The sequence below is a fragment of the Dermacentor albipictus genome, unplaced genomic scaffold (assembly GCF_038994185.2).
Source record: "Dermacentor albipictus isolate Rhodes 1998 colony unplaced genomic scaffold, USDA_Dalb.pri_finalv2 scaffold_129, whole genome shotgun sequence".
Taxonomy (NCBI): Eukaryota; Metazoa; Arthropoda; class Arachnida; order Ixodida; family Ixodidae; genus Dermacentor; species Dermacentor albipictus.
In genome coordinates this window covers 32,416-51,877 of record NW_027225683.1, presented here as the reverse complement: position 1 = coordinate 51,877, position 19,462 = coordinate 32,416, and the positions used below count along the sequence as shown (strand labels likewise).

The 19,462-nt window shown below is 45.2% G+C and overlaps 1 protein-coding gene across 3 annotated transcripts in view; it reads left to right on the top strand.

The window, feature by feature from the left end:
• Nucleotides 1-12,033, top strand: part of Cdc50 (cell cycle control protein 50A) — a 70,829-nt gene extending 58,796 nt beyond the window's left edge. For 2 of the 3 annotated variants that reach the window (XM_065455759.2, XM_065455761.2), the window contains 3 exons: nucleotides 2,217-2,423; nucleotides 4,442-4,815; nucleotides 10,417-12,033. In XM_065455759.2, the coding sequence (XP_065311831.2) occupies nucleotides 2,217-2,423; nucleotides 4,442-4,794 (560 nt within the window). In that variant the 3' untranslated portion in view covers nucleotides 4,795-4,815; nucleotides 10,417-12,033. The remainder of the gene's footprint in view (nucleotides 1-2,216; nucleotides 2,424-4,441; nucleotides 4,816-10,416) is intronic. The other variant, XM_065455760.2, reaches the window with a different exon arrangement.
• Nucleotides 12,034-19,462: the final 7,429 nt, after the last annotated feature.

Sequence of the window (19,462 nt, the reverse complement as noted above, 5' to 3'; positions counted from 1 at the left end):
CTTTAGCTCTCCATGATTGTTTAGCTCTCCATGAGGCTTACGAAAATAGTTCTACTCAAATTGAGGACGACGCAACGAGCTATGGAAAGAAGAATGATAGGTGTAACGTTAAGGGATAAGAAAAGAGCAGATTGGGTCAGGGAACAAACGCGAGTTAATGACATCTTAGTTGAAATCAAGAAAAAGAAATGGGCATGGGCAGGACATGTAATGAGGAGGGAAGATAACCGATGGTCATTAAGGGTTACGGACTGGATTCCAAGGGAAGGGAAGCGTAGCAGGGGGCGGCAGAAAGTTAGGTGGGCGGATGAGATTAAGAGGTTTGCAGGGACGGCGTGGCCGCAATTAGTACATGACCGGGGTTGTTGGAGAAATATGGGAGAGGCCTTTGCCCTGCAGTGGGCGTAACAAGGCTGATGATGATGATGATTGCTGAGTGGCTAAAGACACTCTTCTGTCAGCTGAAGACAAAGTCAAGTGTTCAATGTCAGACTTCGGCTCATTCAAAAAGCCAGTGTTCCGCACTTTGGGTGCACATAAAAAGACCTGGCGCAGCCAAAATTAATTTTGACGCCTATATTAATATTCCATTACCACACCGTTCATAGCCACCAGACTGTCAAACAAAAACAGAGCTGAACTGTTATTTTCAGCTGAACTGGAGCCAAACCGAACCAATATGGAGCTTTTTAGAGGAACCATTCTTAACTGGTTCAACCGCAGGTTCTGCCCAGGGTTGTTGTTGCTGAAATTCTACGACCGTGCATGCCACTGTGTTGACGAGAGCAGACCATGCCTTGCGGTCTGTTTGTCACAAAGATATTCTTAGCTTGGTGAACTGTACACATTGTCGATGGCCACTTTCTACACAGAGAGTCACCATCGTGGAGGACGCTGCTTGTACTTGATTGTTGGCAATTCAGGCACCGCAGCGCACTGGTCACACGTTACAATTCGCATTGAACCTTCAGTGACTGCTGTTGCTTCTGCAGTGTAATTAGTGTTTCGTTGAATTTTTCCACAGCAAGCGCAGACGGTAACAGCTGAAAAGAGTCAGAGACACAGGTGAACTTTGTTTCGCCGTTATTGGTTAATAATAAGCAATGTTGGAAGTTTATTAACTGTAGGCTCTCTCTACAGCTTTTAGGCCATATTTACTTTTGTTTGTGAGGCAGTTTGCTCCTGCAGAAAGAAAGTAGAAAGAAAGCCGGTATAGAACATGCATCGCAGAGGAATGTCCAAGAAGTTGTATTGTGAGAGATTTCAACTCATCCCGATAAAAAAAAAAATACCACCTGACATGTACAGAGTTCTGCTCAGAGTTCTGCACTTTCGAAACTTATCCGTTGTTTTTAGTCAACATAAAGAGCTGTAGATCAGTTCTTTACATTTCTTTTTATTTGCATTTTTTCCATGGCTGTATGCACCTTGGCTAAAGTTTTGTATTACCGCAGAGCTATCAATACGCTATTTATTTGCCCCTCAAAATATTTCCGCTTCATATTTACGAATTCATCAGGAAGATACAGGAGGTATGTGCAGTTGTGGTCGCTGCTATCTCTTGTGGAAAGGTATTAGACCTTTTGTAACCAAGCCCCTTTCTTAATTTTCATAAAGATGAACGTAATATACCTTGGTAGTTAAACACTAGATCAGGCATTTTACTTCATTTTCTACAGTATGGGCAGTGAGCGGGACCACTTTTATGAATCTAATGAAGCAGAAGATTTATGGGAAGAGTAGCACAGCAATGCATTTGATAACTGCGTAGGGCGCCACGAAGCTCATCCGAACGTACAAATTTAAACATGCCTATATGGAAGAGTACATGGTGTCCCATTATTGTGTTTTGAAAGGAAAGTGCCTTTGCAAAAGAAGGTGGTGCACAGTACTTTTTTGCAATACCCACGCAAACTTGCACGTTTCTCGAAAAGCACAGCGCATTCCTCCTGTAACTAGAGGCATGTGAGTGTTTTTTCTTTTTTGAAGCCTAATGAACCTGTTCAGAAAGATGCGAACCAATTCTAGCCATGATAATTTTCGTTCAAGAGCTGAGCCTGAACCCAACCAAAAAGTGTAGTTTGACAGCCTAATAGCCGCTTTGGGGTGTTACGCCCAGTCATTGTCTTTTTGTGTGTTGTGTATGTCTGTGCGCACTCTTCAAGAATGGTAAGATGCAGCCCAACCGACTTGCTGCACGCCTCTGTCCTGCGCAGGCATGAACTTCAATGGCACCGCCAAGCCGCCAAACTGGCCGCTCCCCGTGGAGGATGTTGGTGGCTTTGAGAACGAGTCCCTGATTGTCTGGATGCGTACCGCTGCGCTGCCCACTTTCCGCAAGCTCTACGGCCGTGTGGACCACTCGCGCGAGCTCTTCGTCAGCTCGCTGCCCAAAGGGGACTACGACCTGGAGATTGTGTACCGTATCCTTTCTCCAGAAGCACTGAAAACTGGGCCAGTTTATGGATGCACTCTGGGTTTAAAGCACAAATGGAAGAGACGAGGAAATAGCGTCACATTGTGGTGGCAGTGAGGAACCAGAGAGCGCCAAACAGGGAGTGCTCCCGCAGTTCGGAGCAGACTGCTCTCACTTGCAGTATGTATACACATGCACACACACAACATACAATTACATACATGTGCTTCCAGGCTTTTCCATTCCCTGTGTACCTCTACCGTGTGACCAGCTACCTAACTTTGCACACATCTACTTTTTTCCACTTTGACACTCCTAATGCTAACGCATCCAAAAAAAAAGAAAGAAAGAAAAACGCCAGCTGTCTCGCCACCGTCGCCTTCGTGCTGTGCACTCTGCATGGGGTGCCTTCGCTGCTCTTCCGGTCCCTTTCACCCTCTCACCGATGTCGGAGGGGGTGGAAGGGAGACTGATAAGAGGTGACAGAAACATCTGGGTGCGCAAAACAAAGGTGAGTGTAGCGAGATGGCTGGTGGTTTTCTTTCTTTTTCTCTTTCTTTTCCTGGATTATGCATTCCTTTTCTTTTCGGCACAGACAACCAGTAGCCTGATTTAATTGTTACAGCCAACTATGCGGGATTGGAACATTGTATGGAGCAGTTTATTTATCTGCAGAACACGCGCAGAAGTTGAAGGTGCTGCAGCTGCTCACTGTTCCATCAGAGTAGTGTTAAAACCGATAATGCTACAGGTGGGTTCGACTGTACCTCTGCCTAGTTAAAAATGTTGGCATGTTTGTCCCCTCTGCATTTTTTCATCATCTTCATTTCTCCTTTTTTTTGTGCAACCCGGTTATAGCAATGGGATTTTCTTGGCACTTGATTATTGATATAAGTGGGTTTGGCTACAAATTCCGTGAGCAACTTTCAGTAAGATCCCGTGTCAGTGTTACACACCTGTGTGTTTTAAGCCAGGAGCATCCTTTCTCTCTTGCTCTTGTTGCTCTAACAATAAGATAATATGTGTGCACTCTGGGGTCCTTGCAGAAAATGTGCAGCAATTTCCCAACTTGGTGCTTAGTTCTGCTACAGCGTGAAAGAGGAGGACAAAAGTAGTTACGTGAACGCTGTCAGCTAGCTCAGTGTTAAACGCACACTAAAGGCAAAATCAAGCTAAAGTGAACCACTAGGTCAATCATATCAAGTTTCATACATTAAACTAAAGGAAAAGAGCACTGTGGTGCTGTTGCGTGCATAGCAATGGTGGAAAGTGGTGGCTTTGGATTGGCTTCGTTCTCGGAGAGCCAGGACACCTTGAAGGCACGTCTAGTAAACGTTCCCTCTTTCACAGTGATTGAGTCTCTACCAAAACAACGCGTAAGATGCTGTTTCCTTTCATTCGTTTTACTTGTTGATTGACTCTTGGAGACTCAAGCATCATAGAGAGGGACATTGTGTGTCACAACCATGGGGACAGTGGCAGAGGCTGCAAGATTGTGGTGCCCTCTCTTGGGTCATGTTTCCATCTAGAAAGGACACTGCCTGTGGGATTTCTTACGTAGAGGCCCCCAGAACAGCTCTTAGTAAAGGTCAGCTGCAACAACATGGGGGACCATGCAATAAGCCTGTTCTAAGATGGTGCAGGTATAGAGCAGCCCCTGTGTAGTATCTTACATTGTAGTGTGTGCGTGTGTCACAAAAAAGCTTGCAAGACTAAGGCAATTTTGATACCAAAGGTAAGAAAAGCACCTTCATTACTATTTGATCGAACAGTCCCCTCAATGTGCTAATGATCTCGGAAGCCATGTTCTGGTATGTGTGATATTCGCTGACCACTGTGTTCCCGCCCTGCCCGCTATGGCACCATTTAAAGGCTGCTAATAAGAAAATATCACAATTACCACCTCCAGCTTTGCCAAGATTGGTTCGATGGTTGTACTATATTACACACTACTCGGTGAAAACCAATTTAGCCCAAGTGAAATTTCGCACCATGTTTTTCCTGAGCCACGCTCCCAATTGCCAGGCTACCCGGTGATGCCATTCAAGGGCAGCAAGCGCATCATCCTCTCCAACACGTCGTGGCTAGGTGGCCGCAACCCGTTCCTCGGCATCGCCTACATCGCCGTGGGCAGCCTCTGCCTGGCGCTGGCCTTCGTCTTCCTCGTCATACACAACAAGTTTGGCAAGAAGTGCGTTGCCACTGCCCAGCCGTCACTGTGCCGCAAAGCATGCCTTGCCACCACTGTCCTCTTGCACTGCGACTGCCCTGTCGGCGCCTCCTCTAAGCTGTGCCGCTGCTCTCTGCATGCTGACGCGCCTAAAGCAAGCTTGCCACATCCCTCCCGCTTCCTGCTTTTTTCCGAGCCACCTGCATGATGATGGCACCCCTGTCTCTTGGTAAGTGTCTCTAGCACACCTGCTAGCCTAATGATGAGTTCCACTGGTCAGCTTAGCACTATTTCTTCTTCCTCCACCGGTGAAAATGCATGCTCGTTTAGTCAAATTAGACGTTGCTACTACACTGAAGACAAGGAGAACAGCACAGGTGCAAGCAGCACCGCCAAAGCAGGGTTCAGGATAAGCATTTGACCTTGCACAGTGTGCTCTTCAATGCGAACATTCCAGAGCTGCAGCCCTCTTACATTAAGGTGCCTTACAACTCTCACATTATACAGGCAGAATGAAGTAGTCACACCTCAATATAACGAAACCTGATTGAAAAAAATAATGGATATAACAAAGTAAGTGCAATTCCTCTTCAAAGACACTATAAAGATACGTGTTGCAGTACATGAAATAATAAATAGAGCAAGGTAAAGGGTATAACAAAGTAATTTTGGCTCCTCCTTCAACTTTGTTACGAAAAGGTTTTACTGTATTTGATAAAATCTGCCAAATATGAGCCTGCACGTAGTTGACCAAACCTGCGTGCATTCTCATCACCATAGTGTAAAAGTGTTGCTCCAAATTGGCCAGTGGACTGCCACAACTCTTTTGTACTCAGGGTAACAGGACCCCCTTGGTTTAGAATAACGTGTGGAGCTTCTCATTAATGCACACTACTGAATACTAGATTGGTCTGCTAAACATAAAAATTACACAAGAAAACATGGAAACAACCAGGAACCTGCCATCTTGTCTCCGTGCTAGTGCAATTGCATGCTGGTGCAGAGTGTCTGGCTAGAGATCTCTGTTGGAGAGCTGCACGTTCAGTTGGACTGACGTTTGCACGATGAAATGTGCCAAGCTCTCATCACTCATTCATATTTTAGTAACTTCCTTACTGGTATGTATCGCAGCATAGTTACCTGCCTGCCATCTTACTGAAATTATGTATAAAATGACAGGTTGCTTCTCGTTGGAAACATTGTACATGTATGTGTATTGAGTCACGGATTCTCTCACCATGAGCGTTGAGGGGCAGCTTAGTTTGCATATATTTAAAAGCTACAGTACCACAATGCTCAGTACGCAAGACCACAGCTGTGTTGCCTCCCCCTCCTTATTTGGTGTTGTTTGCTTCGCTAGCGCGAGGTTTTCGAAATTAGTTCAAAGGTAAGCTTTTACGTCTTGCTACACCTTCTAGGTATACTTTGCTGGCAGCTTGTCCGAAGCATCGAGCGTAACGTAGGTCCCAAGATGAAACACGCCATGTAGCGGGCACCAGAATTTGAAACTGAGCGCTTCAGTCACTGTATTGGCCGAGCTGATATCCCCTCATGCTGCCCTTTCTGTACTTGTATGGGGAATTCGCAATAGCTTGTTAGACTTCAGTCATTTTCAGCTGCTTCAGTAGAAACATCTTTATCTTTCAGCTAGTTTGAAGGCATGCAACCTATAGACTCTCTGACTTTTCAAATGGTGTACTGGGAGTCAGTGAAATGTCAAAACCTAATTTCCACCATAACATCACTCTTTCACAGCCTTTTAACTCCCAGTCCTGAGCTGTACTTATTCAAGCAGTTTGTGTGAATGTTGCCAAACCGGAGAGCATATTCTCCAGGCCACACTTTCTTTGCATTCCCACCGGAAACAAACCATGCTCGCAGACTTATCTCTGGTTATGCTGTTGTTCATCTGCTCACATTCTTATTGTTTTGTTTTATCTTTAATGAGTCTCGGTCTGATATGTTAAGACAGTTACTAGATGTGCCCACTTTAAATGTCTTTTAGCGAGATACCGTCATAGACAAATGAAACGTGAACAAGCTAGGGTTAACTGGAATGCATTCTTTAATTTCCACTTTCACCACTTGGTGTAATGTCTGCATGATTCTAGCTTGTACGCTTACTTTGGGGCCTGTGCTATCTTTGCTGATTGCATCACTATTTATTTAAAACACATTGGCGGGCTAGTTGGTTTTAATCCATGATAGAGTGTGTAAGAGCTACTGAACGAGGACATAGAAAGAAACAGTTTCTGTGTAGCCGTTTCTTTCTACGTCTCGTTTCTCGTTCAATCACACTTATTATCATGGACTATTTAGTTAGTACTTGCAACAAGTGTTCTGCATTATGATTTACTATTCACATTTCACTTTTCTGCAATTTGTACACTTGCTGCGGAGTGTTTGAATTCGCTTGCTTCAAGTATGTTTCACAAGTAAAGGGAAACAACCTTTTCATCAGCGTATATTTCAAACAAGCATTGTGAAATCTGTGTATATATACAACTTAATTTCAGTTCAGTTTTATTCCTTAAAGGCCCCCATTTCAGGGGGTGTTACATAAGGGGTGGGATTACATTTGTAGTGAGAAAAACAAACAGCGATGGTGATTTAACATTGAAGGTGATCTGTTACGCGTCCTTGAAAAGCAGGTGTTGAAGCGATGGCGACGATGTCATGGGGTAGGCCGTTCCAGTCCGTGGCTGCTCGAAGAAATAATGAAGCTGAAAACGTAGTAGTACGTGATAGTGGCCGGGCAACTTGAAGGGGATGACTGGTGCGGTGAGATATGCGTGATGCGGCGGCGATACACGGTTCTTGATTGAGAGGAGAATAAAAGAATTTGTGATAAAGGGTGAGGCTAGCAATGCGACGACGAAAAGAGAGGGGTGGCAGTCCGGATGTAGCTTTCAAGGATGAAACACTGACGTCATATGAGTATGAGGAATGAATGAATCGGGCAGCACGATTCTGCACAGCTTCCAATGCGGTGATTAGATATGCTTGATGTGGGCTCCAGATGGGGGATGCATATTCTAATTTGGGTCTTATAAGTGATTTATACGCGAGCAATTTAACATGTGGTGGGGCAAGACGAATTTATGATATTTGTAGCTGCCTGCTGTACAGGTACAAAAGTCTCTCACCCATTTCCTCAGCCTTTAATATCACACACCTTATTTGCTTCTGCTGACTAGTAGGGCTCATTCAAGCGGCCGAATTTGTAATTAATTGTTGAATATATATCTGTAGGCCTCAAAGACGACCCCTCCCCCATTAAACCACTTATATTTATCAACATACTATAATGCCTCTTCAATTAACATTTTGAAAGGCAGGGTATGCTTAACTCATTTGTATGTCGCTGCGTTGGGGTTGTGCAGAAGCATGTCGGGCAGTGTTCTCTACTTTTTGAACTGTCATTCCGTTTATTGCATGCACATTCGCACCTGTCTGTTTCCCAAGAGACGTACTGAATTGTCTTTCATGACCTTTGTTAACTTACTTTTGTGCTGTGAGCACGTTATGGAAGCTATGTGTGCACATGCGTGTATGTCTATGGCACAAGTACATGTGCTGCTAGCTTACAGCAGAGTAACAAAAGACAGTGCAGCAGTCAGCAACATGTGCTTAAAGGGACACTAAAGGTTACTATTAAGTCAACGTGGACTGTTGAAATACCATCACAGAAACCTCGAAACGCTTGTTTCGTGGCAAGGAGAGACTTACTTTAAGAGAAAATGCGTTCTGAAGCGTCCGCGTACCTCTAGCGCAGTTCAAATCGCCCGCCCTCCGATCGAGGAGAACTGACATCATGGTCTCATAGTGACGTTGCGCCATCGGTGAGTAGAACGGCGTCCGCAGACGGCGCTACGGCTTTTCTGCGCAAAACGCAAACGCGCGGCCAGAAACAGAGCCAAGACAGAGCCGACAGCAGAGCGAAGGCGGGAGTATGTTGGCTAGCGGAAGGAGAAACTAATTACGTCCCACATTACGTCCCACGGCACACGGAAAGTCCGTTTTCGTTAAACTATAGGCTGCGGCGAGCTCGCAGCGTGGTCTGTGAGAAGTGACGAGCCTTTCGGCACTCGCAACAGGGCATAAAAAAGTGCGAATCGACGCAAAACTCGGCCTAGAAACGTGCTTCGCCACAGCCGACCCAGATGTCGTTTCCGGCACCGCCACCAGGCGCCGCTACTATACCTCAAGCTCCAGCGCAAGACGCCCATAAGCTGGTACTTCATTCTATGACGCAAACTTCGACGCTCGTCGCAATGGACCCTGACACCGACAGATTGGCTCGCGATGGTGGGCTCAACTTCAGCGATTTGAACACCGACGAGCGCGACCTGCTGCTGAGGGCTCGCACTGCCGGCGTCGTCGCGTACTACGACGGCGGCCTCGACACCGGCTCTCCGGAGCGGGAAAGCAACGAGGGCTTCCCACGACATCACATGGACGTGGCATTCTCGCTGCTTGTTCGAAATGAAAGATTCGCGAGCCAGCAGAACCCTCACAGCACGACGCGATAACGAAAGTACTGAAGCTCCAAAGCGTGCGCGGCGCAGAGTCGAGCGAAAACGAAACCTTTCGACCACCCATACTACTGAAGGGTAACGTCAAAATCTTATTTTTTGTTCGAATCGAGTAGACGTAGACAAGTAGCATTTTCTTCCGTCTTATAATCGAATGAAATGATATTTTTAATACGAGTAGTTGAGTATTAGTAACATAAATTACGGGGAGACCTTTCGTCATCGGTTTAGTACCGGAATGTCGCTGGGGGGTCTCAAATCGTGTCATGCATTTACCTCAATTTCTCGGTTACTAAAGCTCTGTTCGCGATTATATTGACGCCTTAGACGTTCTAGAACATTGCTCTACCACTTTAACTTGACTTTCTGGTAACCGTTAGTGTCCCTTTAAGCATATTTATCTAATTAGCTTGTCACCTCTCATTGGTTCGTTTGGAATTGGTGTTAGGTTTTGCTTAACCGAGCTTCGTCTTTCTAAATTGGGCTTTCTCCACATCGCATATCCCTGATGGGGATATGCGGGGGGAGTACCAACTTCAGATCCACATATCTGTGAGTAGAGTGATGGTGCCTTGGGCTTTGCTTCCTGTTCTAGCAGAACAAAAACCATGCGCTTATAGTAGCTAGGGCAAGATGCTTTTTTTGCACATTTGTTATTGAAGAAAGCAGTGTGACAAACATAATCATGAGCAGTACTGAAACTGGTTGATGTGATGACCATACTGTTTCCTACTGAAATTACTGGAGGGAACTCGAGCGCTGCGAATTGTTCGCCTGCCATGGTTAATGGTTAGTGCGTGGATCCGTCTGATCTTTGTGGCTTCAGAAGATGTTCTTGTGGCATTGTTTTTTACACCGTATCTTTCTAAGTTTACAGGCATTCATATATTTCTAAGTGCACGAAGGCAATAAGACTGTGCATATGCATAAATAATTGAGAATTGTCGCATTTACACTTTGTTTGTTTTGTTGAGAATGGTCAGTTTGCAAATTCGCAGTGTAGCATGAAGCTGGGAAGGAGAAAAGCTTTAGTAAATCCCTGTACACTACTCCCCATCAATAATTATTGTGCCTAACTTGGAATGGGTACGACGGGATGCACTATGTTTGCAGCTCCCATAGATGCTAGCGCCAGGTTTTTGCTCAAATTATATATTGTTTAGGACGTCGTGTAGTGATAACTACAAGGGACGGGAAGTTGCATTGGCTCCTGGCAATTGGCCGGAATTCGACTAGTCTCCTACCAGTGGAACCTGCAGATAACATTAACTCGGTGCTGCATTTTTCTTTTGCAGCACACACGACCTGGTGAACATAACCCAGAGAACACCCTACTAACGGCAGTCGGGGCACTGTCGTCGCGTCTGCGCATTCCACTGCATTGGATGAGGATTCCTGCCCTCTCGGCAAGGAGGAGCCCACACCGTGGACCACTTAAGTGTCTTGCCAGCTTCCCGGTTCAACCTTATAATCAGCGGTTGGTACTAGTGGCACCGCTTTTAGTGTATGTTCGAAGAATCCCGAAGAGACGATCATGTGGTTTACAGTTTCCTAATTGCAGTGTGACTGCGCACACTCTTTTGACTATTCGTTTGTGGTACAGTTGACTCCCGTTAATTAGACCCTTGCGGGACCGTACGATTTGGTTGAATTATCCGTAATGCCGAATTAATGTACAGCGACAAAATGAATGATTCAAATATTTTTTTGTCGCTTGAAGTAATCTGCTGTGTCTCTTGATGTGTGACTCAACCAGCTTGAGGTGAAGAGTGCCTACATGTTTAAATGCTGCCTTAGCACGACATGACACAAAACAAGCGGGTACGGATGGCTTCACGGGCAGAAGCAGTGTTGGCCACTAAGAAATAAAACTAAATTTAAATAAAACAACTTCACACCTATAGAAACAGTAACACCGTCTGCTGAATTTCTTGTGTTTTCAAGCTTGTAGTAACCACTGCAGCCTAAGATGGAGGCACCAGTGGGGGTCGAATTAACCGAAGCGGTGCTGTTTTGAGTTCGAACTAATCAAGTTTGCCTTCCATATCAGTGTATAATTTTTTGCTGGAGCATTCCAGTCCTTTGCCTGTGCTTTCATACATCATGATGGGGTATTCAAAATCATATTCTTGGTTGCAAAACAAACATGAAGTTAATGCAGTGTGAGCAATGCACCACATGTGAAGAGATTATCAATAACTTTGACCGATGCTCCGAAGTGTGGAATCATGTTTACGTATCCCAACGTCTGTGCTTACAGAAAAAGAAGGAAGAAAAGAAAAAGAGAAAAACGGGGGAAATGCAGGTGTGTTATCAGATCATCCATCTTTCTTTTTTTTTTAAGTAGTTTTGTACAGCTGTCGTTGGCTGTTACAGTCAACGAATTCTTTCATGAAATGTGGCAGTTTTCTCGTATTTGTAGCACATGGACACTTTCGATGACCACAGACACCAAAGTACAGCAGCAACACAATGGCAGAGAGTACATTGAGTCTTGCGAGACATCAGTGCGTAGTTGATGGGTACAGTACATCTTGGGATTAAGCTATGCGCAGAGCCTGCCACTCATTGCCTGTGAATTTTGCTGCACTTACTCGTGCAGACTTCTTCTAGGCCTGCTTTCGTTGTTGCAAGCTGCATTGTGCTTGGCAGAAGCGTCTAGTCAGATGTTGTGATGGCTTTTTAACTTGACTGTGCACGCAGGCAAAAAGTAATTCATTCAAGCAGTGTGTAGGAAAGTCTTGCACAGTGGCAAATTCCCGAAGTGGGCGGGTTCTGTTTGCAAAGCTTAATTGCTGCTAGACGTAGTTTCACAGTTGGTGTTGTCTGCTTGGTATTTGTTAATCTTTGTAAATACTGTGTAATTTATTTTGTGACCTCAATAAAAGGGAGACATGTGTTTCTTTACGGAATTCCTTGTGCACATTCATTTGTTTCCGGCCATGTTTAACTAGAGCATTTAGTGGTTACTAGCCATTAGCAGAAGTTCAACCGCGAACTTCTTTGACCATGTCACATTAATCGTGACCTCTTATTTTCTAAAATTTATGCAAACTAGACAATTTGTTTTTCTGTGTCCGGGGCTTTCACTTTACTGAGAGGTAGACCGGCAAACTGCTACACAACACGGAAAATTTGGTTGAATTGCTGCTGCTGCAGAAGGAAGGGTCAACATTAGTTTCCCTGAGAGGATATTTTAAACAATGTGCACATTTTGTGTAAAGCTTTCCCTGAAAAAAAAAAACATCTACAATTAAAGGTAGTACAGGGGGTTAGAAATTGCCCTCCTCGCTAGCCACGGCGCTCCTCTTTGACTCTAATTCTGCATGGCTCTGGCTATGTCTTGCCTCCATGAGATTTCTGATGCGAGTCTTCTCTACGCACGGACAGTTTGAATGAGTGTGTTCTTGTATTTATTTCCGTAATTTTCTTTCCCGTTACGGTGACAGTCCTGACCTCTGCAAATATGGCATGTTTACATAGTAAATGCTCATTTGTTCTATTGTACACTTGCCGTGCACGTCGTAGCCCCAGATGAAGTGGCCTGGACACTTCTCCATACTATTATAGCACAAAGAGACAGAAAAACTCCTTGGGACAGAAAAAGAAAGTATGGCTGCAGTAAACCATCGTATGGCGAGTGCATGCGAAGATCAGGCTCATTTTTTTTTTCTCGCCAGAAGAAGGCGTTGCTGCACCTAATTCTTTCCCAACAGAATATACGCAGTGGTTTGTATGATACAGTCCTTTCCCCGTGCCTCAGTGACAGCCTTCACCACTACACTGTTCGTAGTCTTTGTTGCATTCTTTTTCACCTATCTCCTTACCCCATGCAGCCTGGCGTCTCACACGGAGCTCAGCTTTTATAAGAAGCTCTTTAGTACAGTTTTCCACATGCGTGCACACAAATAGACAATAAAGGACCTTAGAAGGGTCTACGTTTAATGCAGTTGTGTTTTACCGTTTTAGAGGCAATCTGTCTATAAATCTACTATGGAAAACTTTGTGGTGTGCCATGCTATAGGGTTTTCCAGTTGACATCACACAGGAAAGCAATGAGATTGCTACACTTGGAGTGATTTTACTTTGGTTGGCACAGGTGTGAAATCTTTAGAGTCACAAATTGCAGGTGTTATGCAGGGCATTTAAAGCTGGCCCTTAATGTTCACAAAGATATCCACTGGCAAATGGTAGCCATTTTTTAAGCCAGAGATTTAGTCAATTATTGAGGCTTGTTGTAGTTTCACTGAACACTTTTCAGAAATTATATTCATTGCGAATCTGGTGATACTATAAGTCATCAGGTTAGATTGTGAAAATCTGATTGGTGGTAGCTCATTATTCACAAATCTGTAGAGGAAGATACTTGAGTGGTATTTGGCGAGTCCAGAAATGGTAAGGATGTTATTCTCGTATCGTAGGCATTTGGCATTAGCAAAGCGCGGACTACAAGTAGTAATTCTTATGGCTTGGTTCTGAACTACTTGGAGAAACACAATGCAAATGTTATAGAACGTGTTTCCCAAGATATTATGCCATAAGTAATATGCAAGTGAACAAAAGAGTGGTCAAGCGAGTGTAATGCAGCACATGTTAAGGGCATGTTTTCATTAAGATGTGTATACCATAAGCTATTTTCTTTTTCATAAGAGCGATACGATACTGATATTTTGAGTTACAGACAAGTGAAATGCCAAGGAACAGTGAACATGAACTTGGAGGAAGACAGCGGGCACCAAAAATGATAGGCAGAATGGATGCTAAGTTTCGCTGATGGAAAAAGAATACAACAAATTTAGCCTTGGTTGCATTGATAGATAGCATGTTGACATTACACCACCTTAGTACATTTTCTAAATCAGAATTTTGTTTATTACCGAGAGATGTCTTTATGAAAGGTAAATGTAGTGGTATCATCAACGCACAGGATGCGTTTTCTAGAAGAAAGACAGGTAAATCATTAATATGAACCAGAAACAGAAGTAGCTTCAGGATGGAGCCTTAAGACACACCAATGTAAGTTGTTTGCCGTCGAGAATAAATATTAGAAATAGAAACAACTTGAACTCTATTACCTAACTAGAATTTTAGTAGCGAAACGGCAGGACCGCAAGTGCCAATTGTTTCAAGCTTAGTGGATAGGATATGATTTATGCTACTATATGCTTGCATTAGATCAATAAAAACTCAGCCCACAAATTTCCTTTGCAGACAAAATTTTTTTAGTAAGTCAGTCAGATGGATTAGTGCCAGCTCTGTGGAAAATCCATGACTAAAACCATGCTGGCACGAAGAGAGGATATTAAATTTAGAAAGGTATTTTGTTAGCTGTACTTCATTTAGTTAGGCAACTAATTTTTTGAGAAACGGTAAAATGAATATAGGTCAGTAGTTCTGTAATGAGGCATCGCCTTTTTTCAGAACTGGGATCACTTTGCCACGCTTAGGTTCACAAGGAAACAAGCCAGTCTTGAATAATAAATTAACGGTAAATGAAAGTATATCTGAAATTAAGTGTACAGTTAACTTAATGTTAGCAGGGTGGACTTTGTCAATTCCAATGCTTGTAACTTTTAGGTTATTGAAAGCTGTTTCTTTCAGTGTTGTGGCAAATAAGAATGAATGAGGCAGATGGTTCATCTTACTGATCTGTTTAGGAGAGCGTAAGTCGTTATAAAAGAAAGAACTACCGAAAGCCTCAGCTTTATCAGGAGGAGAATTGTACTCTTCTCCATCATTCCAAATTCTGGATAAATGGTGTTGTTGTGTGCTCCTGTTTAGAAAGGAGTTGACAATATCCCTACTTTTTTTTTTTTAGTGTTATTACCTGCCGGTAAAATTATTTGCTCAATATACATTGGTTTCGCTGATTTTAGTTGACAGGAGTGTTACAGAAGCTTTCATATTGGGCCCGTAACTTCATGTTAAATGACTGCCTTTTTAGTTTTCCTATACAAGTTATCCCGTTTGCACAGTGCTGCTAATAACTGCTACAAGAATCGGCTTGCCTTATCAACTGAACTCTGCTTACTTGATGCAGTAGCTTTAAAGCGATAGTGAAGAGAAATGCTAAATCATTTAAGAGTGATAAAGTATTCTTTGAAAACTGCAATTAATTTCGCAACACTGTAGAGCCTCGTTCATATGATCCTGTTTTGTAAGATTTCCTGGCAACATCGTTCGCGATCAATAACACACACACACAAAATGACCCAATAGGCACCAGGCATGGAGGAGTTCAGACCAGTAAGCCTTCATGTGGCAGCGCCACTAACATAATGGCACGTGACGGCCAGGCCCGGCACAGCAGGCGCAGCCGCCAGCTACTTTGGTTGATCATGTTCCGTCGTTTCTTTTGTTTTGCACTGCCGAAGTGCCTCCTGGAACCAATATGTTGTGTTTTTGGGTGTGCAAGCAGTCATTCAAACACGACTGAAGCTGGTGAAGCCGTTCAGATTCACTGGTTTTCATCGTTGTCTCGTAAGGTGGAACAGCGGAGAGTCTGGACATGTACACTTCATAGGCAACGGTATATACATTTCTGATGTTACTCTGCTTTTGCCTAGTTGTGAAATAAAGGAGGCACTCGTTCATAACACCTTCGTGTTCCGAGTAAATTGTGTGTCTTAGTGCCTTTGCCTGAGCAAGTGTGACCAGTGGCGTAGCTAGGTCGTCTGGCACCCGGGGCCCATAGGTATTCTGTCACCCCCCCGGGTGTAGCCGGCGGAAGGAAGGGTGTTTTCAGACGTATATGACACCCCCCCCCCCCCCACTGGCCCCTTGCACCCAGGGCCCACGGCCCCCCGGCCCCCCCTGTTGCTACGCCACTGAGTGTGACGTCTACGAAGCATGGGCACACTGAAGGCGAACATGCGGATTTGTAGTGTTCATTTTGCCGTCATTTCAGTGGCTATCTTAATCTTTTGAGGTATAATCTCTTTCCTCACGCTGTTCATCTCTAGCTGGAGCTGGTACACGACTCCTTGCTTTGCATCGGCAACGAACACCAACGCAGCGATGTGTTAATACACTCGCCATCAACCTTGGTCTTACACATGCAGCGGCGGCCACCGACGGTTCTCGTTGCGCCAAGATGTGTGAAATAGATCAAGACTGGAGATTGGGCTAGGTAAGACATTAAAATTGGCAAAGCATCGAGAAAAAAAGATCAGAGAAAGGAAACAAAGAATGGGAATGCAAGACATTAAAATTGGCAAAGCATCAAAAAGAAGGAAAAAGGAGAAAGGAAACAGACAAAGAATGGGAATGCATACCGACACACATGCAATCGGCGAAGCAGTGGAAAAAGACATTTAAATAGAACGCGTAAACCCTCATATTGAGAAATACACCTTAACTTGAAGCCCATGATTGACTTGATCTAAATAACGCCTTGCGTGAACGTGCCCAGGACGCTAATCGCATTTCCTTCAGTGCGTTCACGGCAGGCGTAATTTAGATCAAGTCAAGCGTGGGCTTCAAGTTAACATGCATTTTTGAATTAGGGGTAAGACTCCCTTTGTCCATGATTTTTGGGCTGCTTCGCCAATCTACATGTATTAAATACACGACAATGTTAACAGCACAGCTAAATATCTAACTGCTGGAGTTCCATGTCCTAGCTTGCAGCGGCGAGCTTTACTTGGGTGCATTTTCATTGCAATGTACACTCGTTATTTGCATTATATACTGCCTGCATGTACAAGCAGGCAGAAGCACGAAAATGCGTGTTCCAGTTCGTCGGGCTTTGGAAACAAACCACAGTGCAAAATTGCTGGAAGCTCCTTGTGCGTGCGTATTCACGTCGTTTGCATCGCATGCTACGCTCTCACCGCTGCCGTTGGCGACGCTGTTCGCAAGCGCGCTGCTGGAGCCTTACGACGGCTGCACGGTGCCTATACGTTAAGGCTTCTTGCCGGTTAATACGTTCCCGGAAAATACGATATTTCGGCTCCAACGTTCATCACATCGCAAACTGCGATCGTGTGATACGCTTTCTGTGCGTGCTAGATCCCATGTGAACAAAGAAAAGAGGCGCGAGGCACGCCTCATAACGAGTAGAGGCGCCCGCCACGGCAGCTAGCTTACCCGCAGTGCTAGCCCACCCGGGCCTGTCACATGAAAGTGCCGACACGTACTCGGTTTCCTTTTCCCGTACCAGCAAATATATCCTACCGCCCCCAACCCTATCGGCATCTTCGCCTATCTGTTTCACAGAGCATGTGGTGTGCTGCCGTTGGAAGCGTATGCTGCGCACTTTTTTTTTAAATATAGGCGGTAACCGAAACGCACCGCCGTTCCCTAGTGCAGGGGGATGTGGAGTGAGCGTCACGTTTTGCTCTAATGGAATCGCGTTCTGGTGTCGCCCACCAGCCCGACTTCGTTGCGGTTTCCTGTCGCCGTATCGAAACACTGCGCAATAGGAAAACGACACACAGCGCGTCTCGTGAGCTGCTAGAGTCCTATTCGGCGCGCGTTCGCGTCTCGTGCCGCAACCTTCGACTCTCGCGGAGTGGGCGAGTCAAGACTTCTCGCCACCCGAAGAAGCTGCTGACCCATGGAGGCAGAATTCGAGCAGCGCAAACGTACGCTCGCCGAAGCCGGATAGAAGCGACAGCGCGCCTCTCGGACCGCTCGGGCCCAACGAGCTCTGCGCACGTCGTCATCTCGTGCTGCAACATGTGCTGCAACGATTCACGCAACGCTTCGCATTTCGTAGATGTCAACTGCAGTTACACGTCTGTCGAATTTTAACGCGATAGCGTTAAAGAGCCCGTGTCGCAGAAAATCCGGCGTCCAGCGTGTGGCGCCAGACGTAAAAAGATTTTCGAACCACACATACCCAGGCCGTTCATGTGACGCAAAGAATTCACTGAATTGAATTTCTCAAGCTAAAATACGCGGAAAAGTCGTAAACTACCACTTATACACACTACCTACAGACACGAACATAATTCTGTTAGGCGAAAACTCGAACAAACCCCTTTTCCAGCATTCCTAGAATGCAGACCGGAGACAGCGTTCGCCATTTGCGCAAGCCGGCGCGCAAACATCTCAAGAGTCCAGATGGCGCTCGCATCGCGGCCCCTGCAAGAGGCCGCATTTCGACCAGAAAGTCCGCATTCGTGCATAGCGATCGCCGCGAGCGTTTCCCTGTAAACGTTACGGTTACATACGCTGCAGTTGCCGGGAGGCGCGAGAAGCAGTCGGGCATCTTCGAATGCTATCGCGTTCCACTCTTAAAGGCGAAGCTTAAGCGTCCTCCAAAATTTTCTAGCTACTCCGGATGGTGCGTTTTCCCGCTTAGAACGTTTTCATCGCGTTTCACCCCCAGGACATTTCAACGAGGTTCTGATGCGATAGGTTGATTACCAGAATGAAGAAATTAAGGGTCAAAGTTTTACTATTTGACTTTCGCGCCAAAACCTTAGCGCTGATACGTCAGTGACGTCACAGACTTCAAAGATCTCTTTTTCTCACGTATTTGGAGTCGGCGTTGGCTCAGTGAATGTTCCCGAAACTTGCCAGGTTGAAACTTGTGGCTTCTGTAGAACACAATTTGTAGTCCGTTTTTACTGCTAAGGAATTAACTAGGCGCTTGCACGCGACGTGATATAAGCTATGACGTCACGGCGAGGAACTACAAGGCAGCGTTGCCACCAGTATTTTTTCCCCCTTTTTTTGCCTTCTCTGGCTTACCACGCCTCTACTCGTGGTTGCCTGCGAAGTTGCCTTAGGTTAGGTTACATAGAAGCCGTTATCCCTCGGGGGCCACTTCTTCTGGCCCTCTTCACCACATGCTTTTTAACATGTTGTTGCCGTCGCTATACCACTACCAAGCTAGCCTTCAGCTTGTTTCCAAACATGCGGCGGAATAGAAAGCCTCCTCGTATGACCTCACTGTTAGAGAGAACAATGGTAGGAGTTCTGGAGATAGTCTGTCTGGTCTTGACGGCCACGGAGCTATAGCCCACATCGCCCCCAAAAGTTTTCTCGACTGTGTCAAGGGCAGACGACACACAGTTTGGTTCGTTCCGCGCAGGTTCGCAGCGACCGCCCGTTTCTTGAATAGGATAAGCTGGAAGTGGTTAAGATGTTGCGGACAGTTCATCGTCAATTTGAAACGGAAGCACGATGTCAACAAATAGAAAAGTTCTCACAAGCACTCGGGCGAGATGGTGTGGGCGCCACTTCTATGCAGCTCTTCTTGGGCACAGAGGCCGATCGTTCACAATAGCGCGAAATTTCCTGGCGCCCGCCGTCAAATTGAAAGTTCAACACTTCGAGCGTGGCGTCAGAAGAGTCAGCCGCGCTCATGTAGCATGAAAACAAGAGATTTGG